A 19,977-nucleotide genomic window follows, 5' to 3' on the forward strand; every position below is an offset into this window, starting at 1 on the left:
GGTGAGCCAGAGCCTAACCTGGCAGCACAGGGTATGAGGCTTTGGCGGAGGTATGCACCCAGGATGGGACTCCCGTCCGTCGCAAGGCACCCCAAGCGGGACTCGAACCTCAGACTCACTGGAGAGCAGGATCCGGTCAAACCCACTGCGCCACCATTCCCCCCTCAAATATCTACATTGAAATATTTTTGTTTTGTCTGGTGCCCTGTGTGGTTAAATGTGTATTATGTGATTCCGTGAAAGTGGTAGTGTTTGTGATAGGTGTAATACATTAATTTTTCCAACACTTGTAGGCCACTTGTTGGACACCCTAGCTCTAAATTCTTTTGTGTCTCACTGTCCCATGACTGCATGTTATTGTCCTGTTGTAGCATAGCGTCCCATTCAGGGTTGATCCATTTGTAGATGATTTACCAATTTATAGACTGGGGCATCAACTTATGAACACAGCTATGGCACAGAAGACTGTCTAAATCCAGAATCACTTTTACCACTGCTTCATAATACAGAAGTCCCACAATTTAGGCAGCACAGGTTGTGTAAAAAATCTCACAGCTAGCGTGGACATTCTCAGTAAAAGGCTTATTCATTCCTTTACCTGCCGTACCAGCTGCCTCTACTGTATAAATAGGGAAGTAAAATGCATTGTCTCGTTACATATTCAACTCCCAGTTTTCGTAACTACATCTTCGCTATTCTGTTTCCTACAGTTTCTGTGGCTGAGTGAAAATAACCTGCATTTCTACTTGCTGTTTGTACAGTGGGCAGCTTCATAGGGATGTGCAGGATGGATTTTGCTGAGTATTTATTAAAGCCACGTAGTGTACTTGTATGCAAAGTACTCAGAAAAATTGGTGTCTACTGCACTTAATGTTATTAATCATGGCTTTTTTTCCCCCCCCAGAACCTAATTTTTATTTATTTATTTAAATCTTGCACTGTGAAAGGGACTGAGACTTGTGCTGTGTCTGAGCTCCAAGTTTGAATCCACATGCTGTGCAACGTTTGCGTGTTTTCCTTGTTTACATGCAGTTACGGGCAATGAACACAAAGGACCCCCCTCCCCCTAGCATTATCAGTTTAACCAGGTCATAAGTGAACATTCATTAGATTATATGGAATTTCTGAAGTCCGTGAGAGTTGTGGACTACAGACCTGCCAACATACTTATCACCCCATGACCTCTCGTTTGCCAGAATGGAGCCTTTTTTTTTTACACAAAATTCTAACTCCTGGGGGGGTGAAACTTGCTTACATTTTAGCTGTTCCTGCATTCTCTATTGTAAAGTGATTTTGTCTGCTTCATTTAGAAAGGGGGGAAAACAAATTGAACTTGTTGAAATGCAACAAGTTTTGATCCACTGTCATAGAGCTGCTATGGAAACACTCATTTTGTAGTTCCTACAATGTTTAAATACTTAATCATTTACACTCCCCCATATAAACATCTACAGGAAAAATTAAGAGGTAAAAATTTGATTAGTGTTTATTCAAAATCTGCAAATGATTAAAAACAAAATTTCACAGCTAGTAGCCTACACAGTAAGCAAAAAAACAAAAACAAAACCCTTGTTCTTTATCGCAAGTAGTTGCTCTTTCTGGCTGGAGATGGTCTTGGTGTGTTTTCCACTTGCCAAAGACAAGTCTCTGGGGGATTCAGAGGCTCAGTCCTGTGGTTGTACCATGTGGGGCAAGTGCTTCAGATGGTCTTCAGTTAGGAGATCACGGCAGCGGATCGCCGAAAGCCCACCAGGTGGTCAGTGCTGAAAGACCTCCGCATGGCTGCCTTGCTTAGGTCCCTGTACTTGTCCTCACAGAGCCTGGAAATGGCCTGGATACACAAGACCAGGTGACATGGTGTATGTGTGTGTGTACGAACAGAAAAAGCTGCATAGATACATTCCCTGCCTGTTACATTCTTCTCTCTCATGGGTGCCCCACCCCAGGGAACATCATGTTTGTGACAGTCATGGAAAGTGATGTGGTTTGTCTCATTGTTCCAGTAACACAACTGCCACTCTGCTGGTAAGTGGGGATAAGTTACTAGTGACAAAAAGTAGTTTTAATGGCACCTGCCCTTAAGTCACTCCTCCTCTGTGCCCCCACACCCTTGTAGAAACACTTGTCACCATGGCAACACACAAGCTAATGTAGAGCTAATGGAATATAGGCTACCTCTGCTGCCAGGGTCACCACTGCTCTCACACCTTTAGGAGAGTAAACCTCAAAGTTTGAGTAATTTCACATAAGTGTCAAATTTACAAACTGCAGTCTGTTTCCCGCACCGGGTCCAGACCAGCAGGACCTTGACTTTGACAAAGTCAAGGAAGCCCACTGGACTACCCCAGTGGCTGTTGTCCTCTAACCTCTAGCTTGTGGGCACGCTCCTTGCTGAGGGGCTCCAAGGGGAAGCTTAAGTTGTTGTCGTCGGCCAGGGAGCGCAGGTCAAAGTAATACTTGGCGTAGACACTCGCTGGAACGTTGATGTTGAACTGCAAAAGCTCCAGGAAGTGTCTCTCCATTTCGTTCCTGGGAGCGAAGGGAAAAGAGAGCGAGCACTGATAACAGACAAACCTCATGTCGGCAGAAGGTAAAGTGTATGAGAGCGTGAGAGTTGACTGGAAGAGAACAAACCATTTCTTGCCTTTCGATTGGGACAAAGGTCTGCAATCTAGCGAATGCTTTTTATTCATATCCCAGAAAAAACCACCCCCCACAAATGCTTTTACATTAGGAAAAACAGCACAAAGAATGTTTAAGCTAACTTCAAATTCAGATCCATGGCATAGTGCAGCGGTCGTGCGCTTGACAAAGCCGGGTTCAAATCCCAACTCTTGCCCTGATCTTATCCTGAACCGATACAGTAAAAGTTACCCAGCTGTATAAAAGAAAAGAGAAAAACAGCTAAATAAGTTAAAGGTGTCAGTTTTAAGCATGGACAGGTAGGGTCAACTTACTCTCCCTCCACCTTCAGTTTGAGGCTCTACCACGAGCGGACAGACACCCATCAGAGATGCGAAAGTAACCCGTACTGTAAGGCAGGCAATAGTGTTTTCTGAAAACACAGGCAAGAATATTGCTCCCAGCTCTCCAGCAGACACAGACGACAATCCCGTGTTTACTTGATAATGTGGTCCGGGTGTGTGGTTGCTGATGGGGGGGAGCACGGTCTCCAGGGGCAACTAATGGAGTGGCTAGAAGCCGTGGCATTATCCAGCAGATATAAGAGCACTCAAGCAGGGCTAGTCGCGTCTTACAAAAATGGTTTCAATAAAGGGAATGAAAATAAACCTGTATGCCTGTGATGTGGAGAGCCAAGGAACATGTCCACACACACACAAACAAACGCACAGACACAGCTCAAGGACAAGGGTCTTCAAAAACCCATGTGCCTGTTGCACAAGACAGTCTGGGTATATTTTTCTTCTAAGAACCATATATTTCATACACACCCATAAATATATTTATATAACCCCGGAAGCCGTGGTACGCGCAGTATTCCGTGTGTGTCAGCAAAGCTAATTGCAACATTTCCAACATACGGGCAGCAGGAAGAACAGCGGTTTGTGCTCTCGCTCTGTCATGACACACACCATACTGCTAACAACACACAGATTAGTGCACAGCACCAACACTCCATGTTACCAAAAAAAAAAAGTCAGCAAAATAAAACAAAGGTCCTTCAGAGCTACAGAGAAAGCTTTCAACAGTGAACTAGTGCCCCTTCTTAACATTAAACGTCATTTTTCAGTCACACACAAACCTCAAAAAGTACTAACCCCTTGGAATTTTACCGTGTACTTTGAATCACACAAGATTTAATTAGGCTTCTCTGACTAATCGATCAACAGAGAAGAGGTTGAAGTGAAACTACATTTCTGCAGATCAACTTTACACTAATGAGGAATGTAAAACAAGTGTGTGGCTGTTCGCCCTTTCAAGACGATATTTCTTAGTGCCTCCTTTGGCAGGCAACAGTTTACTGGTGCAGGTGTGTATCAGCTTTGTACGTCACGCTGCAATTTCTGCGCACTGGCGTAGACGCTCTTCTCTATTGATCGTCAAAACGGCGCTATTAAATCTGTTGAGATTCAGTGTTTCAGAACCATAAAGCAGGTCCTAGGGGGTGAATATTTGTTACAGGTATTGTACATGAAGACAAGGGGCAGGCAGCTGTCGGTGTTGACAACAGCAACAATGCACGGAGTTACTCACATGTCCTCGACGGTGATGTCCTTGAGGATCTGGCAGTAGTCCACATTCCACACGGCCTGGTCATCCCACACCTTGGAAGCCAGCAGGATGGCACCCAGCACGATGCGCTTCCAGTTGCACGGGCAGATATCGATCTCCGCATACGTAAGAAGACGCTCCAGGTACACCTGAGGGGGTACCGGAGTAATCTGCCCTCAGAGGGATACCTAGCTCTCAGCACGGAGCTGTCTTAAGACAAGCAAGAAATTAAAACGGCCTGACCTGCCCTGTGTACCTTGCTCTGTCGCAACTGGCTTCAACACGCTGGACACAATTTAACCACTAATGGTATAAAAAAAAAAAATCGAAACCCTGCTGAACACCTGTGTTCTCTCTCTCTCTCACACACACACACACACACACACACACACACACACACACAAAGCAGCCAGTAGCACCAGAATGGAAAATATGTGAAGCTGAAAGATTTTAAGAAAACTCAGTTTGTGCAAATTAAATATTTGCAGGGTAAACTTATCTGATCACTCATAAAAGTGGCAAAAGTGAACACATTAGCACTGAAATTCATTCGCTACCTTCTCTGTGCATCGAGGGGGATAACAAACATCTCTTTATTTCTCCCACTTTGAGTATTACAATAAATGGAAGATGTGCTCAACGTGAGGATCCGGTTAAGGGTTTGGCTTCTCGGAACTCCCTGGTATAAATGAAGCTAAAGCAAAGATGGGAGGGCAAGCACATGCTTAACGAAACTGTTATATTCCCTGTATTGCGACGGATGGGTTTCAGATGGATGCCTTCATCAGTGGTTATGAAAACTAGAACCATTTTGGCAAGCTTATGTGTGCTTGAGTATTAACTGAACAACAAATTTAACGCATAAAAGATACTATTATTACAGCTAATGCACTGGATTTAGTTGAGAAGTGCAATGTGTGTGATGGATTCAATTAGCAGCTCAGTGTAGGCGAGAGCTCTAGTGCAGCACTGCGGTGAACCATCTCCATGGAGGATCATCTCAGTTTAACACATCAGTGGTCACTCACTCTTGTGGGCCCAGTTTAAAATACTTTGTAGAAGGAAGTGAACACCAGTCATGGCTTGCTGTAAGGACACACACACACTCACCAGAGTGACAATGGCACATTCGGCAGTCAGCTGGGCAGCACTGAAGAGCGTCCGCACGAAACGGTAGATGAGCTTGTGCTCGGGGTCGATGAGAGAGTAGTTGTCTGGGACGTGCTCCCTCTGGAGAATGAACACACACACAGTCCCTATGACTTTGCACTCCCGACGAATTGCACACGGAGCTACTCAAGTGACTGTACCTGGGGAACTGTCCGTGTATCTGCTGATGATGCACTTTTGTTTGCTCTGATGTATATGCGATGTTGGAGAAAAGCATCTGCTAAATGTATGAATGTGCAGTTTATTGCTATTAATAGAAATATATGAAATTATTTTTCCCTTTTAGGCAAGTTACTATTTTTCTTTTGACCTTGTGCATCGAAAAAAAGATTACGCCTCTTAATTTTTCTAAGCAGTTTTTGAAGGCTCCTTTCACAAAGCCTGACAGAAGTGACAACGGTGGCAGAAACACAAGTAGATGCAGGAAGAGAAAGCGCAGAATGGTGTCGCTGGGCTGGATAACTAAAAGGCCTGCGTGCTCAGCACTGTGCGTTGCCTCTCACACGGATGGAGACGAGAGCTCCTGCCACACCCTAAACTAAGCCTGTACCGGACTGGAGGAAAGGGTTACCCATGTGGAGCTGGATGAATCCAAGCTTTTACAGCAAACTGCTACGGAACAACAAGGACGCTGCGATGCAAATGAGCACTTTCATTTTTATTTATGGTAACGCAGGTCCATCATCGATGGGTCTTGTTATAACAACCGGCAAATGTGAGAAATCAGGCTTTTTAAAAAAAAAAAAAAACCTGGAAAACATGGGCACCTACTGTGGTGAAATTGTACACGTTGACAAGACTACAGCCAAAGAACTCAGGGGCATTTTTCTGTGCTGCACTACCGCCCCCCACTGGAGAGAATAACAAACTTGTACAAAAGAGGGACATGGTGCATGACACATTGGGGGGGGGGGGGGGGGGGGGGGTTACCAGAACTCTGTAAAAGGCCCTTAAAGGTCCAAGGTCGAAAAAGGCCCAAAAGGAAAAACTTTTATACATTTTCAGCACATAATTTCAGCGCTTAGTTTTGGGGACGTCGGACCAGTGAAGTTGCACCATGTTGCACCCAGCAAATCCAGATTTGTGATGTTTTGGTGCCAACGGGCAGTTTTGCACACAACAATGAAACAGTGTTTAACTCATAACGTATCACTTACTTCCCAGTATAAACATGTAGGATTACAGCTGTGCTCAGTAAATCTGTCAAGGACAGTGTGTGTAAATGATGTAAATGTTACCTAGTGGTGGGTCACTCAGCCCAGGGACAAGTGTGAGTGTGTACCGCGATCGTGGAGCTACTGCTCTCCTCCCAAACGGCACGCTTCCCCTCCCGCGTCTGACGGCGCCTCACTCACTGAAAGCGGATGAATCTTCTCATCGAAAATGTCCAGAGACCTGTCCGAGTCCCTGGGGCGGGGGGAGGGGACATGGCAGCACACAGGTTGGTCAAGTGGACATCGATAGTGATATTGGTCGCAGCAGCGCACAAACACACAGGCACCAGACACATACATTCTCCTGTGCTCCTCCCACCCCCACCCCACCCCACTACAGTGGGCACAGCAGACGCATGAGAAATATTTTCACTGCGGTACACTGGATTGGCGTCACACCTCAATCACAGTTAGAGAATTACATTTGTGGTGAACAAGGTACACACACACACATTCGAGGTGTAACTGTGTGTGCGAAACAGAAGCAGATGGGAAGTGACACGTACCTGTTCTTTATGTGGTAGAATATCGCCAGTGTGACGCTGCATCGAAAGAGCGGAAACACGGTGTCACTCAGAGGTACGTGTCAAAGAGCCCATTACACACAGGGCACAACGTCGCCCTGCTTTGTTGTCCACCACTGATCCTTTTCAAACCACGAACCACATGGAGCAACACATATTCCAGGAGCCGCGGCTCCGCCACACTATACAGGCACAGTGACTGCTTGACAAGAATGTGCTTCCTGTCATGATCCTCTTACCTTAAATTGCTCCAGTAAAGTTACACAGCTGTATAAATGGGTAAATAACTGTCAATACCTTTGGAGAAAATTGTCAGATAAATCTAAAGGGTTTATACAGGTCATGTGACCGTCCCACGCAAGAAGAGCTCTTCCACAAGGGAGTGCCTTCTGCCTCGCCGACTCCACATCTACCATCTGTCACACCCCCACACGCAGGATCGATCGATCAATTGATCAGTCGACTCAATGTCGTTCAACTATCAGATATCGGTGGTCTTGTAGTGTCCCAAAGTGCCCCCCCCCCCGCCCCCGCCGGCCTGCTGCGTAGAGCGGCACAAGACACTCACCATTTGATGGTGCTCTTGAGGTTGGGCTGGCTCACCGTGCTGTCGTCAATGAATATCGTGGAGCAGGAGCTGTACTTCTTGGAAAGGACACCTGGAGACACCTAAAGGCACAGCGCACACGATGGGGGACATGAAATAACCGGCATGTCTTCGCAAACAGAGCCCTTCCATTTCACTCTCTCCTTATGTCACTCACATGGCTTGTATGATTGCTTTTCCTTCTGTCCCGCACTGCAACAAGAGTAGAAGCAAAGGTTTTATTCACGTCGCCCAGCTTGGAGCGATAATCGGTCTCTACGGAAAATGTCTTCATGTTTCACATTTAAAACGGTTAGTAAAAAGAACAGTAACAGAACCTCTCTGTTATCAATATAAACAGTATGAAGTAACGAGAGCTTCACGTTTATAACCGTTTGCAGTGAAATATTTCACAGCGTCCGAACATGCGTTTCTCCAAAGCATCCTTAAACAATGAATGCCGGCGAGCCAATCGGCGCTGAGCTCCAAGGTCACAAACCCACATCAGATACCCAATGGTACCCCTATGGCACTGGACTAAGTCCTTCAGGGGTTCCCATCGGTCACAGCGGTGCTGTGAAGGGTTCAGACTACAGCGAATACAGGAATAACAGTGGAGATGTTCAGCACACAGTCACATTCGGCTCCTACCGGTTCCCAAAAGGCTTTGATCACATAACCTGGCTGTGAAACTTACCGTCTGGCTGAGACTTGCTGAGGAAGATGGTACTGGCCCGGGCGTGGTCTGACGGGTTCGAGTCGAGAGCGACATCTGGAAAAGGACGAGAACATGTCACCGCACTTGGCTCTCGCTCCTTTACACACCCGGAGGGTCTCAACAGCCTCTGAGAAATCAAACACTCGACTCAAACACTGATGTAATAGGAAAGGTGACCCACAGCGAGCAGCAGTGACACACCTGCAGTGTATGTATATACACACACACACACTTTCACTGCACTCCTGGTGCCAGGTGTCTGCTGGCACTTCCTCCCACTGCACAAAAATTTAAACCACACTTATTTTGCTGCTTTGTCTGACTTCCAGATACATGTTTAAATTATTTTTAGATAACTTTAAACCTTCCTGGAGATTGATGCAAATTGTTACATTTATTTATTTAACTGACACTTTTCTCCAAAGCAACTTAAAGTACTTTACAATTATTTACCCATTTATACAGCTGGGTAATTTTACTGGAGCAATTTAGGAGAAGTACCTTGTTATTTCATAATGGATAGAAATAAGTGAAGAAAAAAACCATCATTTTCCTCCATCTGTTATGAAAAACAGCTTTTATGGTGCAGGATCACGGTGGTCTACTTTACCTTGTAAACATGTGGCGTGAGACAGGATATTGATTTCAAAATATGTTGAAATTAAAACTTGTTTAAAGTTACGGAAAGTCTGGGATGTAGCGTTTGCCAGCCAAACCTAAATACATTTGTGCTGAAAACTAATAAATCTGTACAAACTGCTGGTATACAAGTACATCATTTGCATAACTGGCAGGGAAAAGAGAAAAAAAAAAAAAAAAAAAAAAAACAAATAAATGGGGGGTGTCCATTGAATAAAAACACAGGTATATAAAATTAAATAATTTGCAAAACAGAAATTAAATTTACCATATGCTTTTCTCCAAAGTGACTTCCAATGAACTCTATGTATTATCATCAGCCCACACACCTTACTCAGCAAGGTGACTTACACTGCTAGATACACTACTTACACTGGGTCGCTCATCCATACATCAGTGGAACACACTCTCTCTGTGTCACTCACACACTTTGGGTGACAGAGTCACCAACCCACCCGAACAGCATGTGTTCGTGCGTTTGGGGCCTTCGCTCCTGCGTGTACAAATAGTGAAAGTGATCAGAGTTGACGTATCGTGTGTGAAGGTAAGGTAAGGTAAAGTAAAGCATGCCGTAGCGGTACACACTGCTACAAGGCTGAGGAGCGCTGGGATCGGGGGGGACGGCAGTAAGAGCGGGTCACACCCACAGCGGGGGTGGCAGCGCAATACAAGCAGCCTTTTGTTTGTTTTCATTGAAAACAGAGCCTTTCAGCACAGTTCCGCTGTGAAGGGAAGTGGCTGGAGCTGGAAGGAGTGTCACTGTTAGTGTCACTTAGAGCTGCTCTGTGTATGCCTGACAGAAGGTTTGTTCATCTAAAGCTAAGAAATAATAAATTAATAAATAAATAAAATAAATAAATAAAGACACTGCATGGCTTGATATGTGATCTATTCTTTCCAGCAAGAGTTCAGTGTTGAAATGCTGAATATCCTTGATTCGAGAACCTAAAACTGACGGCATGGAGCAATGAAAGAGAAAACGGACGCCGTGACCAGCAGCAGATACCAGTCGCCGCCGCCACCAGCCGTCTCCATCAATCACAGCCACGGGCCATTCCAGCGGCTGCAGCATGGACTGCAAGGGATTGCGCCAGGGGCAACAGTGCTAGGCATGGGATAGCAGGCATAACTCAGCAGGCATAGCTCAACCAGGGCACTGCCCCACCCCCCACAACTCCCCAACTCAATGGATATGGCATCCAGACTCCACCCAGCACGTGGATGAAGAACAGCGAGAGAGGAGGACTATTAACGCCATGCCATGTGGCTAGGAGCAGGAGACACGGAGGTCACACTCGGACGCCAACGACGCACTCGTAAAACCCAAGGAAAAGGAAAAGGTTCGCGAAGCGTCGCCGCCCAAGAGCAGAAGGAAGTGGAATGAACGAGCGCTTGTTCACCTGGACTTGGGACTCCGTGGCAAACAGGGCCGTAGGCACAGGGCTCTATGAACAACCCAAGTACGGGCCGCTGCCGCCCCAGCGATGGCCCAGCTATACAAACAGTGCACAGTGTAATGGGATGCGACAGTTACACCTGATAAGCAGGCTATCAATCAGCATCACGTCTGCAGCTGGAGAAACTGCCTGGTAGCCTAAGCCTGAACGCCTGTGAGATCTCAAACGCAAGAGTTAATGTCATCAATGATCAAGTGACCAGGTGAACTGGAGGGTCATACGCTTACATGACGACACACACTTAAGGTCCTTAAACACAACGTGACACCAGCAGGCAATAATTCGGCATAACTTAGGATACATTAGAGAAGAAAAAAAAAAAAAGGCACCACAGTGGGAAGGGGCTGCATCCTCACAGGGCGGCGGGACAATGTGGGTTCAATCCCTGGTCAGCCTTTCTGGAGTCTGCATGTTCTTCCTGTGTGGGTTTTCATCCAGGTGCTCTGGTTTCCTCCCACAGTGCAAAGACACACAACTCAGGACAACTGGTGACACTAAACCGTCCATAACTGTAAGTTGCTTTGGAGAAATAACTCAGATAAATGAATAAAGTAATGTAAAAGTGCCCGTTCTGAATAAACTGATAAAAAGGACGACGCCCGAATACTTCACAACGTTAATGAGAACATGTATTCTGCCCTATTTTGCAAACAAACTAACAAGACTTCGTCACGAGTGTTATAGGTACTAGAACGGACCGATTAAGGAATAAGCAGAGTTAACCCATGTGCTGTTAAACACACATAAAGTTAGGGCACTTCCTCAAACGGGCTACTCCACACGGCCCATAAATGACTGTCAAAATGAGCCGATAAAGGGAGGTTTGGCGGCCAGGCTCAGGTGGCGCAAAGGCGGAAGTGAGCCGTACCACACTGGTGCGACGCGACCTTCCTCAAGGTCGCTGCCAAACATCCCGAGAACTTTCCCGTCTCCTGTCACGACGACGCAGCAATTGCAGCGACTGGAAACACACCCGAGCTGTTCGTTTTGCCCAGCGACGAGCGACAATTACTCCTTATTCGGCCATGATAAAATATATTTACTCATATACTGGAGGACTTGAAATTTCTCGAAAGCACTTCTGGATACAATGCAGCGGCTGGTAACACACTGGCCAATGGCCACAAGTGGCCCTTTGTTTGTAGAAATGTGAGGTCAACTCGATTTTGGTGAACCCAACTATTACATTACACATATTTAGGGGAAAAAACGTTTGAATTACTCTACGAGTGTCTGCCATCGGAAGAGCAATAGTCAGACCACTTATACATGGTGTTCAAAAAATTCTTTTCATTTTTGCCTTTTTATTATGTTAATAAGGATGGAATAAAATGTTTAAAAATAAATATAAGCACATTAAATTTTAGGTATTGTATATACACACACCTGAGTTTGAATGTCACAGTTCTGAAAAAAATGACAATTTTTAATAAAGTGATTTTTTTTTTTTTTTTTTTAAAGTGTGAATATTTCTGTGGATGACCAGTCACAGAAATGCCCAGGAGAAAAAAAAAATGGTTTGAATATCCTGGTCATTAAATAAGCGCAAGCATTTGTGTGGATTTGGCCGTGTGTGTGTGTGTGTGTGTGTGTGTGTGTGTGTGTGTGTGTGTGTGTGTGTGTGTGCGCCAAATCCTTGGAATACCAAGGGATAGCTTTGAAATTCCACGGTGGACCTTCTGCTCTGGAAACCAGAATCCCATGACACACCCATATACAACTTTTGTAGTTGTCAAACGTTAAATCACTCTACGAGAAATGAAAGCGTGACATGTCAAACAGCTATTTTTAGTTTGTTCGAGAAAACTGAGGCAACAAAACAGCGTAAGGTGTGAAGATCCACTGGGAGGCCTGGAAGAGATGAAGATGTCCTACAAGACACCACTGCGTGCCTTGTGCCCTGAAGGTTCTGGATTCAAAGCTGACCCCTTGCTTTGTACCCTGGACCCACGTACTACGAATTACCACACAGTAAGTAAGAAGACCCTGCTGTCTAAACTGGAAAATTGTGCGTACACGTGTAAGTTACCTCTCAGAAAGGAATCCGCCAAATTAAGGTGAATAATAATAATAATAATAATAATAATAATGTGAAGGAAAAGGTAGCAGCTCGTTCGATGGCGATGCCATCATGTCACAGAGCCGGTTCGAGCGGCGCTCGTGCTGTGTCAAGTACAACGAAAGAGTAAAAACTGCCCACCTTCAGATCAGAGTCAGTAACACTAACTCAATTGGGGAAGGGGTCATATAAATAAATGTTATAAACAGTAATGTCAATGAAAACTGATCATGTGCTGTCTGGTTAATAATTCTTGCTGTCACAGAGTCTGTGAGCACAGTATGATTTACAGTACGTGTCATACTCCACTCACTTGTGTCCACACACACAGGACATTTAACGTGTCGTTCCACCCATTGCCGCACTGTCACAATCTCACTAATATCGTTACTTTCGCTGCAAAATGTGATCCTCCTCAGGAAAGTAGAGCGCGCGCAAAAGCCAGTTTCTTGCGTTTCGCGCGACACGGCGTCCCTGAGCACGCGGCCTCATTAGCATAAAGGCGGACACGTCACGTACCGTCGGGCGCCTCGCGGTCGCTGATGTGCTGCAGGAAGGGGGCCGTGGTGTCCTCGCTCAGCTCCGGGTTCGACTGCTCCTCCTCGGTGGCTGCGCGCTCCCACTCCCGCTGCCTCGAGAGTCGCGGACTGCTGCCGCGCGACACACAGCACGACAGCGCGTTCCCCATCGCCGCGCCGAAAAGACCGACCGCCCGCCCGCCTCCTTAGCGTTGCGCTCTGCTGCGCCGTCACAACAACATGGAGCGTCAGGGAGTCCGCGGGAAAAGCGACGGCCAGCCGGAACAGCGCGCCTGCGCTCGGGAAGTACGGCCACAAGGTGAGCGCTCTCACAGCGGACGGCTAAAGGCTCCGACAGCGTTCTGCAGCGCTTGCATGATGCCCCGGTACCCGACCGAGTGAAAGTGGGCGCATAATGGTAGCAGAGAGAGCAAACCGGGGTCGCGGTCACTTCCCAACTCTTCCCGAAATCTGAAACTTTTCGGCGCGTCCGTCTTCCTCCCGGCTCAAACCATCGCACTTCCCCCGAATGCGTACCTGCGCAGGGTTTGTTTAAGAGAGCTCACAGTGGGGTTGTTAACCGTCTCTTTTGCATGGATGTTGCTCAGATTTGAGCCACAGCCCGACTCTAAAAATATCTTATACTCCTCTCCACCTCGCTCACAAACTCCACGACCTGCTCCCAGCCGCCGGCTCCTCCTCCTCTATCCACCCCTCCGGCCAGCGCCCCCCCCCTCCAGAACTGTCTCTGCTCCTATTGGTCATGCTTTCACAACAGTATAGTCGCTTGAATATTATTGGCTCATGTTATCTCTCCATCGAATAGGGCAAAACTAATGAGCCGACTGGACACGCCACAATTATTTACACAATTTTTTTATTCGCTTGGTCTATCTGTCAATCAACAAACTCGGCCCCGCCCATCCCGAACAGTAAACTCCACCTCTCCTGACGGCGGTTTGAAAAACGTGACCTGGATCGTCTGCTTGTGCAGTCAAATTTTAAAACAAGTAAGGCACTGTGGAATAAACGAACTATGACTGTTGTAGTCTAGAAGTAAGAAAGAAAAACAGGGTCCAGCGATTTACGTAATGTGTCCTACATGAGCCTCCAGTTCAGAAAATATTCTAGCAGTCTACGGTCCTGCTTTAAACCAAAGCGTAAATTGATTTCTAAGATATGTTGATTATTATTGTTACTGTGTTCACTACTGTATAAAAATATCGTATAAAGAATGCACAGTACGCAAGTGAATCAGCGGTACTGCATCCAAAATAATCCAGTTCCACGTTTTCAATACGGCACAACAGCAGGGAGGGACATTCTTTCATCGCGAGACTTGAGAACCTCGCGGCTCCGAAGTGTGAGACATATCATGATCATGTGTCCAGTCTTGTCTTTTTGAAAACGCATAGTTGGACATAAAGGAATGCAGTTAATCTGAGGGATATTTACATTTGCTCGGAAACATTTTCTGGCTCACACTGTTAAGTCCTACGTGGTGAAGTGTAGCAGCTCAGGTGAAAGGTTTTTTGCTGCGGGACTGAATGAATCGTGTTGTTAATACGACGATGTTTATCATCATGTATCTAGACTAAACTGTAAACGTGTCGATTACTGCAGTGTAATACATGTGTGAGGAGCATCTCAGCGGAATCTGCTGCGTTTTACTTCTCCACAGGTAACACTAGAATAAGATAACGTGCTGTTTTCTCGGGTTGCGCACAGAACCGAAACGACAACGTACAGGACAGGACTTCTTGAACACGTGTTTTTATACTGGAAACACGATTCTTACGCGTATATAAGAAAATCGGGATAATTAAGGAGAGAAAGAAAGTGTAATGGAACATGATGCGGGGGGGCGGTATCACGACCATAAATAACAACTTTGTGTTAAGTTTAGGAACAAGATAAAGCTATAGTATTTACTAGTTACACAGGTGAGGTGTAATCCTCGTCAGCATCTATGATCTAGGTACTCTGTTATTTATTATTGAATCAATAAATGTCATTACATTTTCAGAACAGGGATATGTACTGCTTTTTTTTTTTATTATTATTATTATTATTATTATTATTCTTGTCAAAGTCTCGGTTACAGCTAGGGGGCGAGGTTAGTGTTAAATGTAGTGTTAAAATGACTGAAAAGAGACATTAATTCCCAGGAACTCTTACTGAGTTCCGATTGTTCTGTTCCTTTTCTTACTGATACTTCAGAAACACCAGACAGAAGCTTGGAACTCCATAAACATTTAGGGAAAAAAAGAGGAAAATAAACCCATGGAATGATGAAAGAACTTCTAGACTTTTACTGGAGTTTCTGTTTTGGGTTTGCTTCCTGGCATAATGTGGAGATGCAGGTTATTTTTGAAACCTTAAAAATACATTTACATTTATTTATTTAGCAGATGCTTTTCTCCAAATTGACCTCTCATAAAAAAAACAATTTGTGCATTATATTAGGAAAAAGAGAGACAGAGTTGCAGATGTGTGATTTTTTTTTTTTTTTTTTTTTTTTTTTTTTTTTTTTTTCTTGGTTTCCTTCAAAATACAACTGTGAAGATGAAAATGCAAGTAAAATTTGGGAAATGTTACCCCAGTGTTTGAAATATGAGAAGCCAGTGTCTCTGTGATTTTTTTTTTTTTTTTTTTTTTTTTTTTTTTTATAAAGAATTCCTTCTAGTGATATCCATGGTTTTTCAGAATCTAACCCAATAAATCGAGAGACAGGTGGTATTAGCCTTTTTGTTGAATGGAAGCTAAACTGACTTTAGATTTATGAGCAAATCAAAGTACACTATCTGGTTATTAGATAGACTTTAATCAAACTTCCAGTCCCTGTGTTTGTATTAACTAGTATTAACTGCTATATTATTTCTTTAGAAAACTCTGATTAAATTCAGCAGTTATTCCAGGCTTTTTTTTTTTTTAAAAATGCTGTTTCCTTGAAGAGGGGGTGTGGTGGCGCAGTAGGTTGGACCAGGTCCTGCTCTCCGGTGGGTCTGGGGTTCAAGTCTCGCTTGGGGTGCCTTGCGACGGACTGGCGTCCCGTCCTGGGTGTGTCCCCTCCCCCTCCAGCTCCATGCCCTGTGCTGCTGGGTAGACTCTGGTTCCCCGTGACCCCGTATGGGACAAGCGGTTCAGACAGAGTGTGTGTGTGTGTGTGTGTGTGTGTGTGTGTGTGTGTGTTTCCTTGAAGTTGTAGTGAGGCAGATATTCTAAAACATTTTTCAGTATTTAATATTAATTAACAAAGTGAATGTTAAAAAAGCAGAGCTGAACCATATTTTTTTTTTTTTTTTCTGCCAGCAGCAAAGAGATATTATTGTGATGGCGCTAGTCCCATATGAAAGGAACTGTTTACCATCGCTCTCCAAACTACACGACACCTCCGCCGAATTCTTCTTCGCCAGTCACCATTTTTGCATTTCCCAGGACTGGAACCGACTTGGGGTGGCTGCAGTAGTCTGGGATGCAGTGAGTGTTCTCCTAAGTGTGTCGGGAAATTGAGCTGCAGTGCTAATTATCAGTCGTTCTTACTGTGTGCATAGGAAGCAAGAAAGCAATGTAGACGGTGACTATGCACCTGTTGGATTTCTGATCGCTTCATGCCTTTTGTGTCCTGGCAGGCTGTAGTGCTGTGCATGTACTTGGAGCTTGGTCAAGTTGAGCTAAATGGAAGGACAGCCATCGAGCTGGGAGCTGGTACCGGCCTTGTTGGCATGGTAGCTGCTCTACTTGGTAAGGCTTAAGGTTAACATTGCTGGCATGCATGTTTCTGTGCCAGTCATTTTGAAATAAGTAAATAAATGAATAGTGAAGACTAATCTCCACAGGTGCCAAAGTGACAATTACAGACCGGGCACCGGCCTTGGATTTTTTGCAAGCCAATGTGAGGAAGAATGTACCTCCAGAGAAGCAGGATGCCATTGTGGTGTCTGAGCTGACCTGGGGAGAGAATCTGGAGAGATATAAGGCAGGAGGCTATGACTTGATCCTTGGAGCCGACATTGTGTATCTTGAAGACACTTTTCCGGCTCTGCTGCGGACTCTAGAGCACCTGAGCTCCAACAAAACTGTGGTGCTGCTTGCTTGCAGGATCCGATATGAGCGGGATCAGAACTTCCTGGACATTCTGCAGCAGCGTTTTATACTCCAGGAGGTTCATTATGATGCCCAAAGGGATATTCATATTTATAGAGCTCTGAAGACTAAACAGGAGCTATGACTGATGAAGTGAGTGTATGAAACCTGAGCAGCCTTAAAGATTACAATTTAACACTGTATAATAACAGTTATGGGCTTGAAAATAAATGTTTATGTGCAGAACATGAGTGATTATATACCTTTTTTTAAGGGAGGATGAATTGTACCAGAGAAAAAGATTTATAATTGCAGTTCATCATTCAGGATTTCTAGAGCGCCAAACACATTTTTTACATTTAGTTACTAGTGTGCTTCATTACACTCGAAACAGCGTTCTGTCCTTCTCTGATCCTTCTATCAAATGTTTCTCTGAAAGACTGGTGGACGGCAAGATTAAGTTGTTCAGAGAGCAGTGAATAAAAATGGATGCTGGAATGAAGCACAGTTGTTTACTGGCCAACTTCTCATCTGCCAGCAAAAGACACTATGTTGTTTTCGCACTGGATTTATAGATGAGTCACAGAAAATTGGTGTAACACTATTTTGTGACCACAGATTCCCTTTCATAATATGTTATACATGTATCTTTGCTATATAATGTGAGAAAGATTATGTTCGTGGGACCCCCTGCATCCCTGTCTTGACAAAAGCTGATGTGTTTCATTACTTGTATTTTTCAAAACTGTTTTAAACTAGTATAGCTGTAGATTGCATCCGTAAGAACTAGGTATTATTTTGGATGCTGTGTAATAACGCTGCTGATTATTACTTAATACAGCTGCTTAAGTTTGCAAATTTCAACATAGTGAGTGTAACTGTATCTGCAATAATTTTGATAAAATTGGACTTTTGTCATCTGACTGACAAAAGATGAAGTCCTTGAAATTACTGCTTGCAGGAGATGTCAAAGCTCTCAATGTGGACTCTTTTTTTCACTGTCAAAAATGCTGAATTTAACATCGAATATATATAACAAGAACCTATTTTGAGTGTTCTATCATTTAATGATTATGGAATACATCTAGTGGATAAAATTCACACAGCAAACAGTATGATGTAGTATACTTTCAATACAGGCAAAAGGAGTGCAAAGTATGTGTAACAGATGCAGATTAGCAAAATTAATTCATACAGCTGGATTTGGGCTGGACTGTACAGAATCAGGAAAGTATAATGCATTTGACATGAGTGAATATTAAATTAAGTAAACAAGCTTTAAGGACGACCATATTCATATGCTGTTTCAAATAATGTTTGTACTGTATATCAGATATAAAAAAGACTAACAATAATAAGCCAGTGAACAATGCTGGTAGAAGCATTCACAGAATCGTACACAATATAACAGAACACCAAAACACTGCTTTCCTCAAAGGCTTTCTTTTTTTTTTTTTTTTTTTGTCAAATAGCTGCCTAAAAAGTTGTAGCTGGATAAACTGTTCCAGTAGACTTACATGTTTTCCTATTTATAGCTTTAAATACAAACGAATGATTTCTTTATAGCCTTAGACAGTGAATGGAAAATACAAAATGGCAACAAAAACAAAAGTACATTATGTAGCATCTAAATATGACCGTTGGCTCTATGAAATGACAAAACAATAAAAATAAAGACACATTATGGCATCTCTTCAACCAACAAAAAGAACACAACATATTATCGCTCTCCTCCACCTGTTGTGAACCATTTACGATAGATCCCCTTGGCTCAAGGCATGTGTCACAGATGCAGTTCAGGATGAACTGACACCAGCATCACTGAAATGACAATTGAGCACAGTTGTACTGTGGGACTAACTAAGGAGATACCGTATACCCACTGGTCTGAAATGAGTAAATCTGAGGTGATCTTTGGAAAGTCTAACAAACCATTAGAAGGCATAATCATTTTGTATGTACAATAAGTACAGCATTAACACCCCCTAAACTTCACTTACATACTTTAGTTCCAATTTCTTCCCCGTTGACAGTAAACAAAATCATTTTTACAACTATCTTATAAAGGATCCATTTTGCACAAATATAATGACCAATTATTTTAAATCTTTGCCACTGTATGGAAACAGATGAAAAACTGTGGATTACCAGAAGAGTAAAATTTTACTGTAGGATAAATTCAGTTGTACTGCTGAAGAGCTCTGTGACATGTATTATCAACACAAGTTTTAAAAAACTGCTGCACAGACACCTAGATGTGTTTCATACAACCGATACTGATCCCACACCAGCCTCAGGGTTCATGCCAAAGGCTGGCCAATGAATTCTGAACAAGAGAAAGCCAAGCAACTGTAGGTTAGAATAAGTTGAAGGTAGGGTGGCGGCCACCTTTTCCTCAATGTAGTGAATATTCCTATTCCTCTCCATCATGTGGTGGGGCTCTGGCAGAAATGGGAGATTGGGAAACATTAGAAAAGGAAACATGATGTTGTGGTTCTAGGCTTTTTTGGGCCAAAGGCTTTAGATTCCCCAGCGATGAGATGTTTGTTCCAATGAACGTGCAGGAATTCCTCTCGATGAACCAAAATTCTTATCACATAAGGAGACCCGCAGTTTGGATTTCTTCTTGTCATTCCAACAGACAAAAAGTGAGTGACAAAACAGAGGTTGATATTCAAGATAAAAAATGCTTCTTACTTTTCACAGTCCACTAGAAAAAAGGGATGTGATCAGATTTAAAGGTTTTTTTTTTTTTTTTTTTTTTCTTTTCCAT

General features: G+C 43.9%; 2 protein-coding genes across 4 annotated transcripts; one reads left to right on the forward strand and one right to left on the reverse strand.

Moving 5' to 3' along the window:
* Positions 1-1,493: 1,493 nt before the first annotated feature.
* Positions 1,494-13,570, reverse strand: ccnyl1 (cyclin Y-like 1). The gene is made up of 10 exons (XM_018732354.2): positions 13,120-13,570; positions 8,425-8,499; positions 7,906-7,940; positions 7,710-7,810; positions 7,124-7,159; positions 6,759-6,810; positions 5,344-5,463; positions 4,216-4,382; positions 2,367-2,529; positions 1,494-1,831 (listed from the first exon to the last, which is right to left on the reverse strand). The coding sequence occupies exons 1-10, from the start codon at positions 13,286-13,288 to the stop codon at positions 1,715-1,717; spliced, it is 1,035 nt and encodes a 344-aa protein (XP_018587870.1). The 5' UTR covers positions 13,289-13,570; the 3' UTR covers positions 1,494-1,714.
* Positions 13,370-17,921, forward strand: mettl21a (methyltransferase 21A, HSPA lysine). Of its 3 annotated transcripts, XM_029250647.1 has the most exons (5): positions 14,313-14,638; positions 14,742-14,799; positions 16,434-16,598; positions 16,751-16,862; positions 16,958-17,921. In XM_029250647.1, the coding sequence occupies exons 3-5, from the start codon at positions 16,452-16,454 to the stop codon at positions 17,347-17,349; spliced, it is 651 nt and encodes a 216-aa protein (XP_029106480.1). In that variant the 5' UTR covers positions 14,313-14,638; positions 14,742-14,799; positions 16,434-16,451; the 3' UTR covers positions 17,350-17,921. The 3 variants fall into 3 exon arrangements, with proteins under 3 accessions (XP_018587868.1, XP_018587869.1, XP_029106480.1); XM_018732352.2 differs by lacking the exons at positions 14,313-14,638; positions 14,742-14,799 and adding an exon at positions 13,370-13,437; XM_018732353.2 differs by lacking the exon at positions 14,742-14,799 and having other exon boundaries at positions 14,312-14,638.
* The last annotated feature ends 2,056 nt before the right edge of the window (positions 17,922-19,977 follow it).

The sequence above is a fragment of the Scleropages formosus genome, chromosome 1 (assembly GCF_900964775.1).
Source record: "Scleropages formosus chromosome 1, fSclFor1.1, whole genome shotgun sequence".
In the NCBI taxonomy this organism is placed as follows: Eukaryota; Metazoa; Chordata; class Actinopteri; order Osteoglossiformes; family Osteoglossidae; genus Scleropages; species Scleropages formosus.